At 34.4% G+C, this 17,874-nt stretch overlaps 1 protein-coding gene across 4 annotated transcripts; it reads right to left on the bottom strand.

Moving 5' to 3' along the window:
* Positions 1–968: 968 nt before the first annotated feature.
* LOC18586892 (replication factor C subunit 1) lies at positions 969–16,454 on the bottom strand. Of its 4 annotated transcripts, none has more exons than XM_018129730.1 (23): positions 16,436–16,454; positions 15,971–16,027; positions 15,531–15,623; positions 14,289–14,756; positions 14,138–14,205; positions 13,834–13,909; positions 13,693–13,754; positions 13,453–13,601; positions 11,863–12,017; positions 11,391–11,579; positions 11,165–11,286; positions 10,852–11,059; positions 9,337–9,390; positions 8,760–8,929; positions 7,965–8,055; positions 6,989–7,170; positions 6,849–6,888; positions 5,249–5,373; positions 3,784–3,856; positions 2,882–2,974; positions 2,540–2,783; positions 1,513–1,569; positions 969–1,399 (listed from the first exon to the last, which is right to left on the bottom strand). In XM_018129730.1, the coding sequence occupies exons 2-23, from the start codon at positions 15,971–15,973 to the stop codon at positions 1,248–1,250; spliced, it is 2,874 nt and encodes a 957-aa protein (XP_017985219.1). In that variant the 5' UTR covers positions 15,974–16,027; positions 16,436–16,454; the 3' UTR covers positions 969–1,247. The 4 variants fall into 4 exon arrangements, 3 of the variants coding, with proteins under 3 accessions (XP_017985219.1, XP_017985217.1, XP_017985218.1); XM_018129728.1 differs by lacking the exon at positions 16,436–16,454 and adding an exon at positions 16,151–16,298; XM_018129729.1 differs by lacking the exon at positions 16,436–16,454 and adding an exon at positions 16,246–16,297.
* Between the last annotated feature and the right edge of the window lie 1,420 nt (positions 16,455–17,874).

Raw genomic sequence — 17,874 nt, 5'->3', positions numbered from 1 at the left:
AGATTTGTATCAAAGGAAAAAAAAAACTAAAATTGAAATTAGGAAGAATAAGTTTGGAAATGGAATATATGTACCGGCATAACATTCCTAGTAGCTCATATCCTTTCTTCTACTTCGACTTGTACAAAAATTGTTTAAAATCATTCTACTTCTATTCATACAAGGATTATTTAAAATCAAAACAATAATAAATACAAGCTTTAAAATGATTTTCCTTTTATCAAAATGAAATTGTAGCACATATCCTTGAAAACTATATTAGGAAATCTATACTAACCAATTTATAATGCTTTGAAAAATTAATTTATAATATATAATATAAGGTCTCAAACTATTCATTTGTGGAGATTTTTTTTATTTTTAATAAGACAATTTTTTTTTTTTAATTTCCTGATATAACCACCAAATATAATACATGCTTTAATTTTTACTTTCTTATAATAAAGTTTCGACTTTATAGTGAATTACATATATTAATTAAATTTAATTGATTCTGGAATAAGTCATAATAAATTTAATTCACTTGTTTGCATAAGGTTATAGCTGTTTGAACATCATTAAACAATATTCTAGCTTACGTACTATATTAGCCCAACCCATAGAGATTGTAATGAAGACATATGTACGCTTAGATTTAAAATTAGGTTTCTTAATTGCCATTTTATTTGTTGAGGGAAACTGTGTTCAATATGAAGCTTGAGTTCCAATACTTTGTAATACGCAATATTAGTTTAGAATGGAAAATTAATTGATATTCTTAAAGTTAAGTGGTGAAAGAGTATAGATAGCATAGCAGCGCATGAGTCAGGTTACAAATTCTTAGAATTTGCTTCACTTTCATTGATGAAAAGTGTACATATTTCTATATATATATATATTTATGCTCATGTTATAAGATAAAAGTGATTGGCGTAATCTATATTTGAGTTTAAGCTATTTGCAAGATAAAGATAATTGACAAAGAGAAAGCAAATAACACCAGAATAATTGGCATGCAATAGGACTAGGCTTCATCCAAAGGGAAGGTTTAATGGGCAACTCAGCATTCCCATAACATACTCAAAATGCCCAAGATTGTTATGCATCAATCATGGGAATGATATCCTCTACGCTACTTACACCAAGGAATCCAACTACAATCCTCACTCACCATCCTAAAAGAGTTATAAGTTGTGGAGTGACATGCTCCTTACACTGGTTATATAAACAACGCCAAAATTGTAGAATGTCCACCCTATACTCGCTTCTCATCTTTTTCTCTTTGCTCCTGCCCCTGAACCACGCCCACCTTTCTTTTCAGCAGATCCTGAAGCACCCTTACCACCTCTTCCTCTACCAGCTGGTGCCTTCTTAGCACTTGAATTCCCTGTCCCTTTCAACTCCATTTGTACTTCAATTCCTAGGGAAAATAAGGCAAAATATTAAAAACAATTAACTGGTACAACAGGAACGAATATATATCGAATAATCACTCTTGATTAAAAAACAGAAGGCTGAGACAAAGGCAGCAACCTTTGGAGTTCAGACTCTGAAGTTCTGCCCGCAGCGTCTCACCATCGGTAGTTCCTTCTGTTGTGCCAAAAGAAAAGGCATAAACATAATTAATGAATGAAATGAATAGTACACATTCAGATATTTGTCCGAAAATATAACAACCAGAAAACTGTATATGTTCCCTTTTTTATTTTTATTTTTTTATTTTTTATTTTTTGCCTTTTTGAGACAACTATTCAAGTCCTTGGTTGTTACAGCTCACTGGTTGTGTTCCACTTATCACAGAAGACTTCAAAATAATCCCCTACTTATTAGATCTTAGGACTTCCAACATCAAAGTCAAGTTTATACCTTAAGAAAGGGGGCTGGAGTGTATGAGACTTCCAATTTGAAAACTCAAGTTCAAACCATGGGAAGGAGAGATAAGGTTTAGGCAACGAGAGTAGTTATGGTGGGTTTTATGGGATGGGAAAAGGAAAATGTAAATAGTTAGAATTTATCTTGAGATGTCAAGTTAGAAACTTGGAAAGGGAGGATAAGGTTTATGAGATGGGAGACAGCTACCACCCATAGAATGCTCAAGGCCTAGCAGACCTCCATATTGATAACAGGAAAAAAAAAAAAAAAAAACCTCACTTTAGACAAGACTTTCTGCACCCTCACTAAGAAACTTCTTTCTTCCACTTTAATGTTAGCATCACAAGTTTCCCTGATCCAATGGGAAATCCTGGGTCCTTGCCCAGCAAATTGGATTTTCAATGTCTCGAGAACTAGTACAATGCAGTACAACATATTTCTCCTGCCACTTTAGTAGATTCAAATGCATGCATATTTCTATTTTTAATTTTTAGTGTTGATGAGTTATTTTCTTAGAATCAAATAGTAGACCTTTATCAAGATTCTATCATGTTAAAAGACAGTAAAAACAAGTGCCACATTAACTGTGCTAAACAGATAACTGAGAGATATAATTGATGAGTGCAATGCAAAACAGCAATGAAATAAAGGAAATTAATTAACACCAATATTAAAATCAAATTTTTACCCAAGTCCTCTGTGTCTGAAGACTTCTCTTCACTTTCAGGCAATGTGTCACCATTCTCCTCCCCTAATACATCATCTGATGGTTCTAGTATTGCAGCAATTCGCTTCTTAGGGGCCTTTTTCATTCCAGGAAGAGTTACTAAATCCGCAGCTCGTACCATTTGTGTCTTGCTTCCTTCATTGTATGCTTTTGTCAGAGCTGCTTTGACAGCTGCTGGAATGCCTTCCAGTGGATTTGATTGCCCCTGAGCACAATTATTCAGAAAAAAAAAAAAAAGTATGTTGGAAACACAACAGAAAATGAAGCTACGTATGTTATATAGGCTATAGAAGTAGAGGGTACCTGGAATTTAGATAACTCAACAACCGTATCAAAATCCTCCTGGCTTATTGAGTAAGCATTCATAAACTCAACAACCTGCTTAACAGCTTCATCCTGGTCCATGAAGAAGAAAATATGAAAAAATTTAAAACAGCAACCTCTCACATCTAAGGCACTCATAAGGCACAAAGGCCAACTGCAAACACATCCAGACATTTGTATGCACATACGTGCACTAAGATAAACAGAAGAACAGAAACAAAATATAAGAAAATAGGGAAACAGGAGAAGGCACAGGTACAAGGCGAACAAGAGATATAATGCTTCAGGCCCAAAAATCAGGCATTACGCATAAGAGGAAAAATAAAATAAAATAAATATGCAGTAGAGAGCAAAATGGGAGATGGTCAAGGGTTCTGATAAACAAAATTCAGACTAAAGGGATACAGATCAAAAGGTGAAGAGCATTAACATAACACCTCCCCATTCCACCCATCTCCCAACACACATATCCAACAAAGAAAGGAGCTAGAGGAATATTTGGAGAGGAGAAAGGGCAGACAGAGTAACATAAGCAAGGGAAGAATTCTCTCTTCTTTCCTTTAAAAGGAATAAAACCACTGGAGAACAAAGAGATGATGATTTGCTTTTATATATTTCAGAAAGGCAAAGTAAAATAACACTAGGTTAATGCCTACTTAATAAGAGTCATTGAATAAATTAGGTGATACAACAACCACTAGCAAACACCCTAGTCTTACATCTCTATTTGCTTCAGCAGAGTTACAAAAAACATGTAATTCAATACACCTCACTCAAACATGCGGGCCTCTTGAGGACACCATAACTTGCAACAGCACATATGGCCTGCCTTGGGTCACACAATGCTTACAATATACTAATTTAAAATGTAAGTTCCGAACCTTAGGCTTGTCTCGAAGCGGATTAGTCAATTGTGTCAGAAGAACTGTAAGGTAATCAAGTCGAAGAGTCTCTCTGTATCATTTACAACAACAAAAACACTGTTCAACTTAAAAAGGATACATTAACAAAGAAAAGGTAATCAAAATGAGAAATAAGACCCCATAGTATATGAAGAAATAATTGAAATTCCATGAGAGCTAGGACAAGTGTCATTTTCTTTAGCTATCCCCCAATGGTTCGTATCAATGAACAAAACAACTTTTATGAAGGCTGTGGCTCATGCAACAATCTATATGCATAGATTCACACACATGAATGCAGACACGTATGCAAATGCATGCAAAATGAGTTCTTCATTTCTCCCTTTCCATCTCTCTTGAAATCATAAGACTTCAAAGATCGATAGAAAATGCCTATAAATTAATTTAACTAGCAGCAGAGCAGATCTTTGAACAAAAACAATTGATGACAATAATGTCAATCAGCTCCGTTTCCTCAAAATTATTGACCCAACTAGATTAGGAAATGCATTTTTTTAAACAAGTATGTCAACATATTGGTCTTTATCACAATTGCTTAATTTACTCATCTTGTTAGCATATAAAACTGATGACATTTAAACATCTACATTAGCACATCTTAGTATGTTAACAGCTGCATGGGAAAGTAGACCATGTCAGACTTCAGTATTTGGCACTCTACTTCAGTTAGTTTATCTGTCAAAAAGGTCTACATAAATGCAAAATGATGAGAGAAGATATCATTAACAACAACTCAAGCATGCGGCTAGTTTATCATTTACCAAAGATCAAGTCATGGATCAGTAGGGAATATGAATAAAAATGGCTTAAATAACAAAAAAAAAAAACCCTAAACTATGTCAGTTTATGCAACTAAGCCCCTATACTTTTATTGTATCCAAAAGAAGCCTTTATCCTTTGATATGCACCCAAAAAAGCCCTATTTTTTTTATTGTGCCCACACAAGCCCTTAATCCATAACGGAAAATTAACAACCATCAGACCCAATACTAGCTGAGATTTTCTGACCACACGGCATATGATGTTACCCCATGGCAGCTGAGGTGGATTTTTTACATTTTCCCCTTCCACACCATCCACATGGCATATGACATGGCCCACTCTACTATCACATGAAAAGAAAATACCAACTAGTATTAGGTCTGACAGCCGTTAATTTTCTGTTACAGATAAAGGACTTGTTTGGGTATAGTAAAAGAATAGGGGTTTTTTCATACAAATCAAAGGATAAGGGTTTCTTTTGGGGACAATAAAAATATAGAGGTTCAGTTGCATAACCAGACATAGTTCAGGGGCTTTTTGTTATTTAAGCCATAAGAAATTTAAGTAATGCTTACATGCTTTAAATAGTCTACTGCATACAAAGAACCTGACATGTTAAAAACACATTATGATGGAAAAGTTCATAAAACAGAAGAATTACCTTCCTGAACTAGATTCACGAGAAGCAAGAATATGAACATGCAAATCCTCCAAAAGCCTATAATTTTTACTCATAGTTGAATTCTTCCCTAGCCACCCGCCGAATCTATTAAAATTCCGTTCTCCCTGCAGTTGTGAAGCCAGCCTTGAATATTAGGACATATCTAAATTTCAACATGATATCATCATTCTAAACAAAATTGCATTGGCACAAAGTAAGCTTCATTACTGCATGTTCTACTCGAGCATCCGAGCAGGAAAATGCAATGAGCTTCGAATTGTTCATCCTAATAGAGGCAATTTGGAGAGGTATGTGGTAGTAATTTCATTGAATTTTAACACACTGAACACTGCCTACCATATAGAGATCCATGAAGACAATTAAGGAAGGTGAAATATTAAGCTCAAAGAAGCCACCAAAGCAGATTGGCCAAAATAATATTTTCTTCTGTCTTTCCCATTTTATTACTATTTTCATCCTCTCTCTCCTCAATACACCCCCCCCCCCCCCCCCAACACTTCCTTTTTTTCTTAACTTGTGAATTGAGACTCAGCTTCCCCTAAGGCAAAATTGCAAAGCGTAATTGGTGATTGAATCATCACCCCTCTTCAATTCTGTTAGTTGTGATAAACTAGGTTTTATGACATGGGCATTACAGTTATTGATGTTAAATTTTCTTGATTGTTTAGCTAGGTTCTGTTCTAGTGCATTAGAGCTAGATTAGAGTAATTTTGATGTCACATTCTTTTAGGGGTGGGGTTTTTTTTAGGGGCCAGAATAGGGGTAGCTGTATGTAATTGTGTTGGTTTAATTGTGAATTTCAAGGGTATAATCGACAGGTTTGGTTGTTCTGAAAGAAGGTTTTTAAGCAACTGTGGTCAAGTACATGATGGCTCTGATGTGAAGAGAATAATAAACTCACACACACAGACTCACTCACTAGCTCAGAAGATAGTGGCAGTGGCATCAGTCATAATCTCTAACTTTTTATGAATTGGACTCCCTTCAACAAAAATGAAGTAGGAGGATTCAAATTGAACTCAATGAAACAAAACAGAGAACATCATCAGCAATTATTGCACTCCAATTGTCCAATCATAATCACAAATTGTGTAGGGTCCCGTAGAACATTATACGGAGTCCAGACTGACAAGTTGATGACCGACATCCATTGTTGTTGTGACTAAATAATTGTAAAATTGTAGTAAAAATAGTCATAGTTTAATTAAATATTCTGACAAGATAGGAAAGTTTATTTGACATTTTAGCAAGGCAGTATCAAGCTAGTGAGTTGAACTACGAGAACAAGATAAAGCCTGATAACCATATCAATCACCAAAGCATAAAGAATGAGCTAGCCATGAGCAGGCTTCTAGAAAGGACATAGAATGCTTCAATATTTTGCATGAAAAAATGATGTACGCATAGAATATAAAGGTCAAGAACAGCTTCCATATGGTACTTGCAAACCTTGAAGAAGCATACAGTAAGAAATTGATTTTTAAAAAACAAAAAGACTAATGTCAAGACACAAACAATTACGGAAATGCATGAAGAAGTCATAATAGTATCAAGAAACCTAACTCATAACACTCATTACCTGTTCAAGTGTCTCCCTTTGTCCATGTAACAATGCAGCACTGATTAAACAAAACAATATTGGAAAATATCACTCAGAGAAAAATAAAAATATTTTGACGAGCTCTTGATAGTTTAAGGCCTAAAAAATACAATACATACGGAATGATGCATGATGAGAGGGAACCAGCTTGCGAAAGCTGCCACTGTCGATATCTTCGAATCTGCACATTGATTATATCACCATCACCAATAGACTCAGCAGCTTGGGCAATTAAGTTCATACGTTTCATCCCACTGTCATCTTTACCAATTGAACTCGGCCTATAATTGATATAATTTTCCTGCCATATAATAAAAAACTAGTCACACCTAGAACAATAATTGGCAATTAGTTGTGACATGTGCAATGGATAACTTTGTGCCACCAAATATGCAAGTATCCAACAATAGGAGATGATTCCGGCAAAACAAAGACATAAAAACAATTAATCAAAAAATTGCAGGGCAAAAGAATGCAATTGCACTTGCAAAAAGTACAGTCACAGTAACATAGACAAAGAAAGAGTAAAGTATGCAACTTCCGAGATAAGGACTTCAAATTCAGCTGTTTGGATGCCTTAGCAACATGGTCCATATGATGAAAAGGAATTCTTACAAACCCAATATCATGCATAAGTTGGAAAGCACTTTTGGAAGGTCACCACCTAAAATGTACATAATATCCTCCAGTTGGTAAACAAGGACCTAGGTACTGCCGATGTGAGGGCTATTTTGGTTTTGGGGTGGTGTCTATGGTTGGAGCAAAGCCCACCAAAAAATGAAAAAAAAAAGGAACATTTCTAGAGAAGCTATTGTACCTTTAATTGATTTACTACATCTTCCAATTATTATTTAATAGTCTTCAAAGTTCTAAGAATTACTTCAGCATTACAAATAATCAAATCGTTCGAGCTACATTACATGGAAATGGAGCCAGTTTCCAACTCAGGCACCAAGGTTTTCTAAGTTTTTTCATAGATTTAGAGTCCCAAAATCATTCACATAATGGGTTTGAGGTTTCTAAGAAGATCTAAAAATCTTTCACAATTCAATAATTGCAACCAAACATGGTGAGACAAGCAAGAAAAAGCACAACCTGAATAAGAAGTGGAACTAGATCAGGATCACTCATGCTCAGGTCAATTCGCTGGTCCATTCTCAACTTTCCCCCATAAATGCCAAAAAGCCTACAGTGACAACAAATTCAAATGGGGGCACGGGGAGGGAGAAACAGGTTAATAACAGACAACATATTGTTTACCATGAGCTTCAAGTGAGGTAAAATTCAAATAATCATTAAGTATGCAAGCATAATTGAATATTTACAAATGCCTCATAATTAAGAACTTCCCAATTGACAGGGAAAAAGCTTATTTCAATTCAATCAGAATTTTTTCAGTGATTGACCATAAAAAAACATAAAAAAATTCTGAAACTCCAGAACAAATAATGCTTGAGCCAATAATATCAAACCTAATGGAGGCATAGTCATAAGGCACCCAAACTCTGTACTTTACAATTTACATCACCAAAGCAATAAACCAGACAAAGATGGATTATTTTTTTAAAAGAATTTTTAGACTCATAAAAGCAGAATTTGCACTTGTCAAAACCATTTAGTAACTGGAAATGAGAAGGGTGTGAAAGACTAAGAGAAATATTATCCGAGAAATAGAATAGGTTAATCGATGATTTAGTAACATAGGAACAAAGATAACATGCCGTTCCTCTTCATGATCAAACAAAGAGAGAGAGAGAGAGAGCATAAAGTTCATTTAATAAAAAAAAATGACATGAAGAGAAGCATTTGCAAGAAACATAAATCAAACAGCAACACTCAGCAAAACTTATAATCACTGTATGACTAAACTTATAATCACTGAAGTCATACTTATCAACAGCTGTGAAAGGTGAAATGTCTTCATCCTTGGAACCGCTAAGAAGGCGCTGCCTTATATCATCATACTTAATGACTGACATAGACAGACTCATGTACTGCAGCTGATTAAGGGCCATGCGCATATCTCCATTCACTCTTTCTGCAAGTTCCTGAAGAGCAATCTGGAAAAACAAAAAAGTTTAGTTTTTTTGTGTGTGGGTGTGTGTAGCGGGAAGGGAGGGGGGGAGTCAGGAGAGAATGGAGGGAAAAGATCTTAGTTGACGTTAACAAACGGTATAATTATAAGAACAAAATCAGCAGCTCATAACTAAAAGTGACTGCCGAAGGTTACAAAAAGGGAAAAAAAACATGTCCAGCTTCCAAAAGTAAATTTATCCAACTTAAAAAGTAGTAAAAAACTCCAATTCAATTAGATTACACTTTCTCCAAAAATTAAATGGATGACAAACCAGAAAAAGGAGGGAGAGAGAGAGAGAACTAAAAAGTTCAATGAGCAAGAATTGAATAAGTCCATTCTGAAATCATGATTGCATCATAGTTTAAACCATACACTCCATGTGACTTTTACCTCGTTAACTTGAAGACCTTCTGCATTTGCAACTTGCATCAACCTCTTGGCCATCTGCCATGCACAAAATTCAGGGTTAGAAACTGGCATAATGATGAGAAACTTACATACTGACAGCAGTTTAATTAATTTCCATTTTTGGGAGGGGGGGAGAGGGAGGGATGGAGATACAATATACACAATAGCACTACAAATATTAGTATTTTTTTTTTCACAAACCCATGCCCATAACCATATTGGTATATAAAGGCACATACATTTATGTAACAGAGACTTATGTTTTCTCTTCATTTAACAGATCACAGAACCAACAAAATATAATTGGACTAACAATAGTTGATAAACTGAGATTGTTTAAGTCAATTGACATAAACAGGATACTTAGACTAAATTGCATTTCCTACGCAGTATATGTGAACTCTTTCATATTTCAAAATAGATACCACAATCTGAAGCTTCTGTGAAAATCAAATAACCCATACAGCATCAAGGCCAAATCATGGCCTCAGCATCTTCATTAAAACAGAACATACACCAACATAAAGATGCCAGAGATTAAAATTCATTGAATAAACATCAGCCCAATCTATCTCTCTATCTCTTTCGAGTGAAGCAAGGGTCTCTTTTCCTATTTTAATTAGAGAAAAGAGGATAATTGGAGTCATGGCTACTCTAAACTTGGGATGCTGGTAAATCTCTAGAGTAAGGCTTCACATAATACATTCCTCTTCCTCCAATGCTCATCAAATAAGAAATCTGGGCACTTCAAGATCCCAGACAAAAAATGAAAAAAAAAAAAAAAAAAGAACAGAGCACTCACTCTTGAGCTTCTACAGTTGCATGTTTTCAACTCTGATAATTCACAGCTGTGACTCTTAAAATGACGAGTTTATTTGGATCTAGTGTTGAATCTTCAGGATTATGATGAGATTTTTTTTTTTTTTGATATTGGCAGGGGAAAAAGTTTTCAGCTATTGTGGCCAAAACATGCCAGTACGGCTGAACTCTGAGTGTACTGGCCTGATGCTGTGAACAATATAAAAAATAGGCTTAAGTGTACTGGTTTTAGTAAACAAAAAGGCCACATACTGGCCCTAAAATGTGGTACTGAATCAGCTCATTACATCAGGGGAAAAACTCTGAAAGGGCAAGCAAGAAACCATCTCAAACTTTTAAAAGTTTTACTTAAGTATCTTGATCTGTAAAAAAGGCTTGTGATTAATCCCATGCAGTAGATAAAGGTTTTCTTGTTGCTGCTTGTTGTTGTTGTTGTATCATGATTTGTTCGAGGATCAGCAGCAAAAATACAGATATGAAAGCCCTTCATATAATTTGTCTACATCTTACTGCATAAGATAAAAGCCAAGACAATAGCAGGTACAAAAAATTGGATGATGGAAGCCACATGATAGTAAGCACATAGATCTGAGTAACTGCAAGATAGGCAGAAATTTAATAAAAAAAAATCTATAAAAAATATCCAAAAGGAAAAAATAAAAGTTTAATAAACTGTACCTGTTGTTTTGTGGGTTTACGGAAACTGAGAAGCAAGCAATAGTTCACAAGACTCTTCAGTTTCTGACTGTATCGGTCATTACAGATGCAAATGATTGGGATTTTGGAAATTTTTATGCTGGCAATAAGATCAGCTATTCCACCTCTATCACCAGCAGACATGCCATCCACCTCATCCATGATCAGGACAGTCTTTACATGTTTTGAACTGCAATTTCCATTAAAAAATTAACTTGTCTGAGAAAATATTTGAAAAAGGTTTATAAATTTCCTATGTAATGACACAAAGATTCCATAAGAACAGAAAACAAACCGATCCATGTTAACACTCAAGGCTTCATTGCTAACAAGTTCCTTTATTGAATTTGCATTGCTTCCACCAATTCCTTTAGAAATTTTGGCATCAGCCTTCCCACGACTATCACTAGCATTTACCTATATGACACATACAGGATACACATCAGCAGACTTTAGTTTTGGGCAATGTAATCTGAACTTAAACTAATAATCAAGATTGATTTTGGTAAAATAAACTCCACCTCAATGGTCTGGAAACCTAGCATCTGACTAACCAACTTTGCTGATGTAGTTTTCCCAATGCCAGGTGTTCCACTCAATAGGACAGCTTTTTTGGCACCAGGATCATTTTGCTTTTTGCCCTTTCCCTTACTTCCAGTTCCAAGAAATTGCTCATTCCAATGTGCCAACCAATTGTGAAGTTGGTTAACCTGCAGCCATGACAAAAAGAGATTATAATGAGTATGCTTCCAGCATATGTTGCTCAGACTCGGGACTTTTGGACATGGTTTTGATTCCAACATGGATGCATACAATTTTTTCTCCAAATTTTTCCTCATATTTGGAGGTCAATAACCCATATCAATGGCCAATTTGAGGTGCCACATCAGTGGTTTTTTATGAAAAGTGAGCAAGATGACCACTAGCCTTCTGAAAACAGAAATTAATGTTAAAACATATCCTGATAAAGGATGACAGAGTAGAAACTAATACCAATGATTGATTCCCAGTCATTTCATTTGGAACTTTTGGCCTATATTTTTCAGTCCATGTCAGAGATGAATGCTGGATTGGTTGCCCTCTCTGCTTCGTGGATGAGACACTTGTAGTCAAACTTTTACCAGATATCTTTGCTGATGAAGAGTTGCCTATGCAAGAAGCAGCATTAGTTAAAGACAATGGTTTAAACTAAAAATAATGGCAATCAAAGTTCATTAAAAAATGAAACTACATGCACAATTCACAGAAAGTTACATAAGATGACAATCTTCAGCAATATATTAGTAGCATGGAATAATGGAATATAAATCTAGCTATATACAGAAGTGGCCAAAGATTCATATCCAGTTTGAGAGACAAAAAAGATACAAGAGGTGGAAAACAATAGATAGATCAGCCATCAAGTTTGGACACCAGGAGAGTAGAAAGTGATGGCATGACCATAGTAGAGAAAAGGCTACCATTTAAGAACGGGCAAGCAAAGGAAAAGGAGAAGAATTATTGATACAAGTAAAAGAACTCACTAAATGCATTGGATATTCAAGGACTACAATTATAAAGATTCCTTTCTATCCAAAGCTATGAACTGCAGATTTATTATGCTAAAAGTAGCAACAGCAAATAACAGTGTGCTCCATGTGCATGATAATAATAATAATAATAGAGGTAAAATTACACAAGCAGTTCAAAGCATTGTTGGTCAGAACATGAACATTTTTCAAAAAGATGTGAAAAAAGGAAACTGCATATCAACAGAAAAGGGCTTTTATTATTAGTATGAATAGTAACTCTAAATAGTTAAACTAGAAATCGCAATGATATCAGGAACATAACAAACATGGGTATCAGTGGGTTCTTCATCATTGAAAACAAGGAGAACTGACCTCTCAGAGAGCTCCACAATCACAATAAAATAGAAAAAACTAGCTTACAAACTTATAGTTTCATATAGTCATATACTTCTATTCTAGTTGGAAAGCTGGATCTACAAAATTTTTGGCATGTTTCAGTTTTCCTGTGTCAACCATGAAAGAACTTATTCAGCTAAGAACTATGAGATAGTAAGTATGAAAAGCAATAAGGCCTACATTCCAGAATCCATTATACAGCAAAAGTACAGACATATAAAAGAGTACCAAAATAAATGAGAATATCATCTAAACAAGATTAAGTTTAAGGATAAGAGCTGAAACAAAAAGATAGGATTCTTTGGTATCATGGCTGAGCCCCATCAGCAAACAAATGGATGGACACAAAAAAGGAAAACCTATAATAATAACACCAAACTCCAGGTTTGGCACCACCATAAACCCAGTCATAACCTCTAGAATGTATTATACACATTGTAAAATAGTAGTTAACAGTGGCATTTCATCAACCTTCATTGAAAGTTTACACAAACAAGAATGGCAAGAACAAAATCCAGTGGCAAGAATAAAATCCTTTGGCAAGTAAGTAGTCAAAATTTCACCATCTTGCTACTTGTAAGTAAAGGTCATGTCATAACAACTATATATACTATTATGTGGTCAACCACTAAAAAAATGCAGCAGAAGCTAAAGTGCATCATTATTTGGGCCATACTCTTCACTTCCATTTTCTGGGGGCTCTTCTTAGGTAGAGATGCAGCAAAGCTTTCTGCAGATTTTTTTGACTCTTCTTTTGAATGAGCTTTTCCGCAATTTGAAGCACGGATCATGTCAAACAATCCATCCTCAGTGAGAAAAGGAATGCTACAATAAGAAATAAAAACCAAGATTAAACAAAAGAAACAGGGCAATAAGGAATTCAAACTAAAATTTTCCAATAAGAGGGACAACAAACCCAAGCTCTTTGGCTTTAGAGGACTTTCGACCCTCAATATCTTCATCACATAAAAGATAATTCTGCAGATGGACAATGTTAATCACTTGTCAAAATTGGGACCGGAAGTGAAGAGATCTTCAGGTATAAGAATAGAATAACCGTTTTTTTGCTGACGGCTGTAGTAATACGACCACCATGGCGTTTGATCAAGTCCTCTGCTTCCTCTCTTTCTAAACTGTAAGGGAAAAGTTCAATGATTATGATGCCATGAAGGCCCGATCCATCAAGGAAAATCATCCATAAATAAAGATTTAAAAAAAATGTAATTGTAAGTAAAACCCTTTGTAGAAAAATATGGTCTATTGCTCCATGTTGCTGAGAAGAAATGCATCAAGAATAGTTTTACACATGAGAGCAAGAGGAATAAGTACTTGAATGTCAATATCAGTAACAAATAAAATACCTGTCAAGCGTTCCACTAATTACAAAAGTTAGACCAGCTAAGCAATCAGGAGCACCTTCAGGGACTTCCTGACATAACAGAAATTCATTGTTAACCAATATTCATGCTGATCCAATTATGATTAAATCAGACATTTCTAATATAGCTCCACCTTCTCTCCTTTATGAGGAGGATCTTTCCTTTCTCCAAAATTCATAAATCCACCTCGTCCACGGCCTCTGCCCCTTCCACTAGCTGGTGCCACTGATGCACCCGTGCCACCACGACCCCCCCTTCCACCAGACTTTACAGGAGACTCCAAGTCCTTAGCATCATCTTCATCACTTTCATCATTATCTTCAGCTTTTTGTGCAACACCCCTTCCTGAACCACTCTTCCGTTTCTTACTGGGAGTGACATCAACAGTATTCCTTGATTTGGGCAAAACAAAGTCATCATCAATACCAACTTTGCTTGGTTTCTTCGAAGGTGGGGGTTTTTCAACACTTTCATTTTCATTTTGAACTTTTCTCTTGGCTGGAAGTTCCTCCGTTCCTTGTTCACCCTTTGGCTGTTGTTTTCCTGCAGGAAAATACTTGCTAGTTTTCCTTCTGCCAGAATTTTCTCGGCCTCCAGGTACCTTGATAAATTTCAAATGACAAAAATCAGATAGAGAAAGAAACATTTAAGCATAAGTTAGACCAACATTTTAAGAATAATTTTGGCCAAGAACGAGGAAAGAGGGAGATTCATATCTGCCCATTCATGCTTTCTTCATTGTCATTTTCCTCTAGGTACTAAAATTAACATATGCTTCCAGCCAATTATGTATAGATTGAGCCACACATTAGCATTTGGCCCTATAGGGGCCTTCAATTACTCATGCAAACCCCTCCCTTCACTTACTCCTTGATTCAAAGCTTTTCAAGTGACATATAGCATCCCCATGTTGGTGACAAAAATGCTTATTTTCATTTTAAAACAGTAAAACAAAATCTCAGTTACTTTATTGTTGGTTGGTTGCTAAAAAAGCCAGGGAAAACATAAAAGGCTATCATTTTAAACTCTTTTTTATTTGTCTTGCTTTTCTTTAAACTCGGTATATTAAAATTGGTTGTAAAGTTTTTCTCATTCAGGAAAGAAACTAAAGAAACTAAGTACACAACTGGACCTTATAAAACAAAAATACAGTCATATGATATTCCTTTTCCTTTCAGTGTACTCTCAGCAACCAAACAACAAGTCACAGCAATTCTTCACAGAATCATGAAACAACCTAAATAGAATCTTCAGATGGCAATACATGGATATCATTCAATTTTCAATATTATTGCCAAAAACCTAAGCAAAAGAACCGTGCTGAAATCTTACACAGGAAGAAATATACATATGAAATGGCAAAAGATATACTCACAGAATCTGTATTGGTTGGTGCCGGGTTTGCCGGCTTTGAGGCATTGCCTTTGCCTTTATCATGCGCTTTCATAAACCATTTCCTAATATCCGACTGCAATCAACACCAAACCAAGGCCCATTGTATCCAAAATAAAATAAACAGAAAAGCATGCACATAATTAAAGATCACATTTCATATATGAACCGTAATTCCCTACTTAATTGTTGCAGAAGATCAAAAAAATGAAAAAAAAAAAACTCCCAGTTTTCTAGTGAAAATGTAGGTTTAAAAAGGCTCCTTTCCCCCTTTTATCAAAAAAGAAAAAAAAGAAGTTTTTATTTTCTAAATAACAAAGCAGATTAAAAAAAAAAACCTTATACCCTAATTATCCATAGTTCATGTTTAAGAATTTGAAGGAGAAAAAAAAAACTCTTGGGAGTTCAAAAGCCGAAACTCACCATATCCGATGCTTAAGGAGACTCAATTTCTTCGGGATTTAACCTTCTCAACACAATCTGCACAAGAAATTTCACCAACCGTAAGTATAACTAAACAATGTACACGCAATTTTGTCAAAGGAAACACTTTAAAATCCAGATTAGTGAAAAGGTACAAGAAAAAAGTAAGGCAGAATTTACGTATAGTGTTTTGTTTCTTTTTGAAACATTTTAATTTTCCCAGCTGTGTTTTCGAAAAGAGGGACAATGAAAGAAAAGGGGGGGGCAAGACTCACGCCATGGCTAGAAGAGCTTGAAACAGAAAAGGGCTCTTTAATTTTTTTTACATTTTCTTTTTCAAATAAAAAGATAAAAAATAATAATTTTAGAAACCCTAAATCTCTATTAAAACCTTTCTAAATAATATTAGTAATAATTAATAAAGAATATTCTGACTTTCTCACTCAAGAATCTTCCATAACTTACCTAAGAGAGGTTCCCTCATTTTGCCATGTCACGTGTAGGCTAAAAGGCTGGCCATGGGAGCTTTCAATTGTCAATAAAAGAAAAAAAAAAAAAAAGAAATCATCATCATTACCGTGGCAGTTACCTCAAAAAATTCATCTAATAATATTAATTTTTTTCAAATTATACAGTTCACTATTGATAGATTAACCATATTATTTATTTTTAAAAAATTTCAAAATATAAAAGTCTTTTGCATTGACTCGAGTCCGTAGCAATATTCCATCATCTACATGTAGTAGTTCTGAACCCACTTAGTCAGGATAAAAAAATTACCTGTCCCTCAATGAGCTATTATAGATAACAGTTTCTTATTATTGTCATCTATTTAATTAATTAATCAAATTGTTATTTTTTATTTTTATTTACTTTCACTTTTATTTCATTTTATTTTTATTTATTTTTTATGAATATGAAGCCCAGATTCGAAAGGGGTTTAAATGGTTTTTGGGTCTTGTTAGGGTTTTCGTTTCAAGAGTCTGGTGAGTTTAGAATTCAAGCCCAAGACTTAGCCATGTTGATTAAACAGATTTCTTGCAATTAATTAAGACAAAAATTAGAGGAAAGTAAAGGTCGGTTAAGTATGGTTTTGGTTCGATTTTTCTTAAAATTGACAAAAAAAAATAACCTTTTCCAACCAATCAAATAGAGTCATGTTAGAGGTCAGTGTTAACTGATTTTGGTTCAATCGATTTCAAGTCGATTTTTATAGTGGGTTGACTTGGGCTATTTGAGATTAAGTTGGGCTTCTTTTTGTTCAAAATGATTCCTTTTTTGTTTGACTTGGGCTTTTTTATGTAACTTCTTATAAATTATTATTTTGGATCTATTTATTTATATATAATTTTTTCATCTATTTATTTATTTTTTAAATAATTAATAATATTAATCTTCATACAATAAATAAATATTAATCTTTATATAATAAATAAACATTAGTTTCAAAAGTTCTATAATTAAATATATGGTCATAAAAGAAATTAACATTAATCTTCATATAATAAATAAATAAATAAGGGTTCAACAACTCAAAGTTTCATAATATAAATTACTAAATTTCAAAAAATGGATCTCCAAGGCTTCAACTTCAATTCAACAATTTTGCAAAGCATACTCCTAAAAAGGTTAAAAGAAAATATATAATTAGTGTAAATTTTTGTGGTAAGATAACCTAAATAAATTATAAATGTAATATAAATATTGCATAATACTTAATGATAACATTACCTGAAAAGTGCTAATGGCCAATAGAAATAACATGTTAGTCCAACTCAGGCTCAGATTCAGCTATTATCTCCAACACAATATTAGTCAAATCTAAAATCAGGCTCAGATTCAGCTATTATCTCCAACACAATATTAGTCAAATCTAAAAAATAAAATAACAAATATGGTAAATT

Source organism: Theobroma cacao, unplaced genomic scaffold (assembly GCF_000208745.1).
Source record: "Theobroma cacao cultivar B97-61/B2 unplaced genomic scaffold, Criollo_cocoa_genome_V2, whole genome shotgun sequence".
In the NCBI taxonomy this organism is placed as follows: domain Eukaryota; kingdom Viridiplantae; phylum Streptophyta; class Magnoliopsida; order Malvales; family Malvaceae; genus Theobroma; species Theobroma cacao.
Note: the sequence above shows the minus strand (reverse complement) of the source record. Positions and strands in the feature narration are given on the sequence as shown.

What these genes read in the sequence shown, in the direction of transcription:
- LOC18586892 (XM_018129730.1), bottom strand. An exon ending in GTAAACCCACAAAACAACAG is followed by an intron (nt 9,391 to 10,851) that starts GTACAGTTTATT and finishes TGTGCATGGCAG; the next exon opens with ATGGCCAAGAGGTTGATGCA. An exon ending in CCTTTCACAGCTGTTGATAA is followed by an intron (nt 8,056 to 8,759) that starts GTATGACTTCAG and finishes TTGTCACTGTAG; the next exon opens with GCTTTTTGGCATTTATGGGG.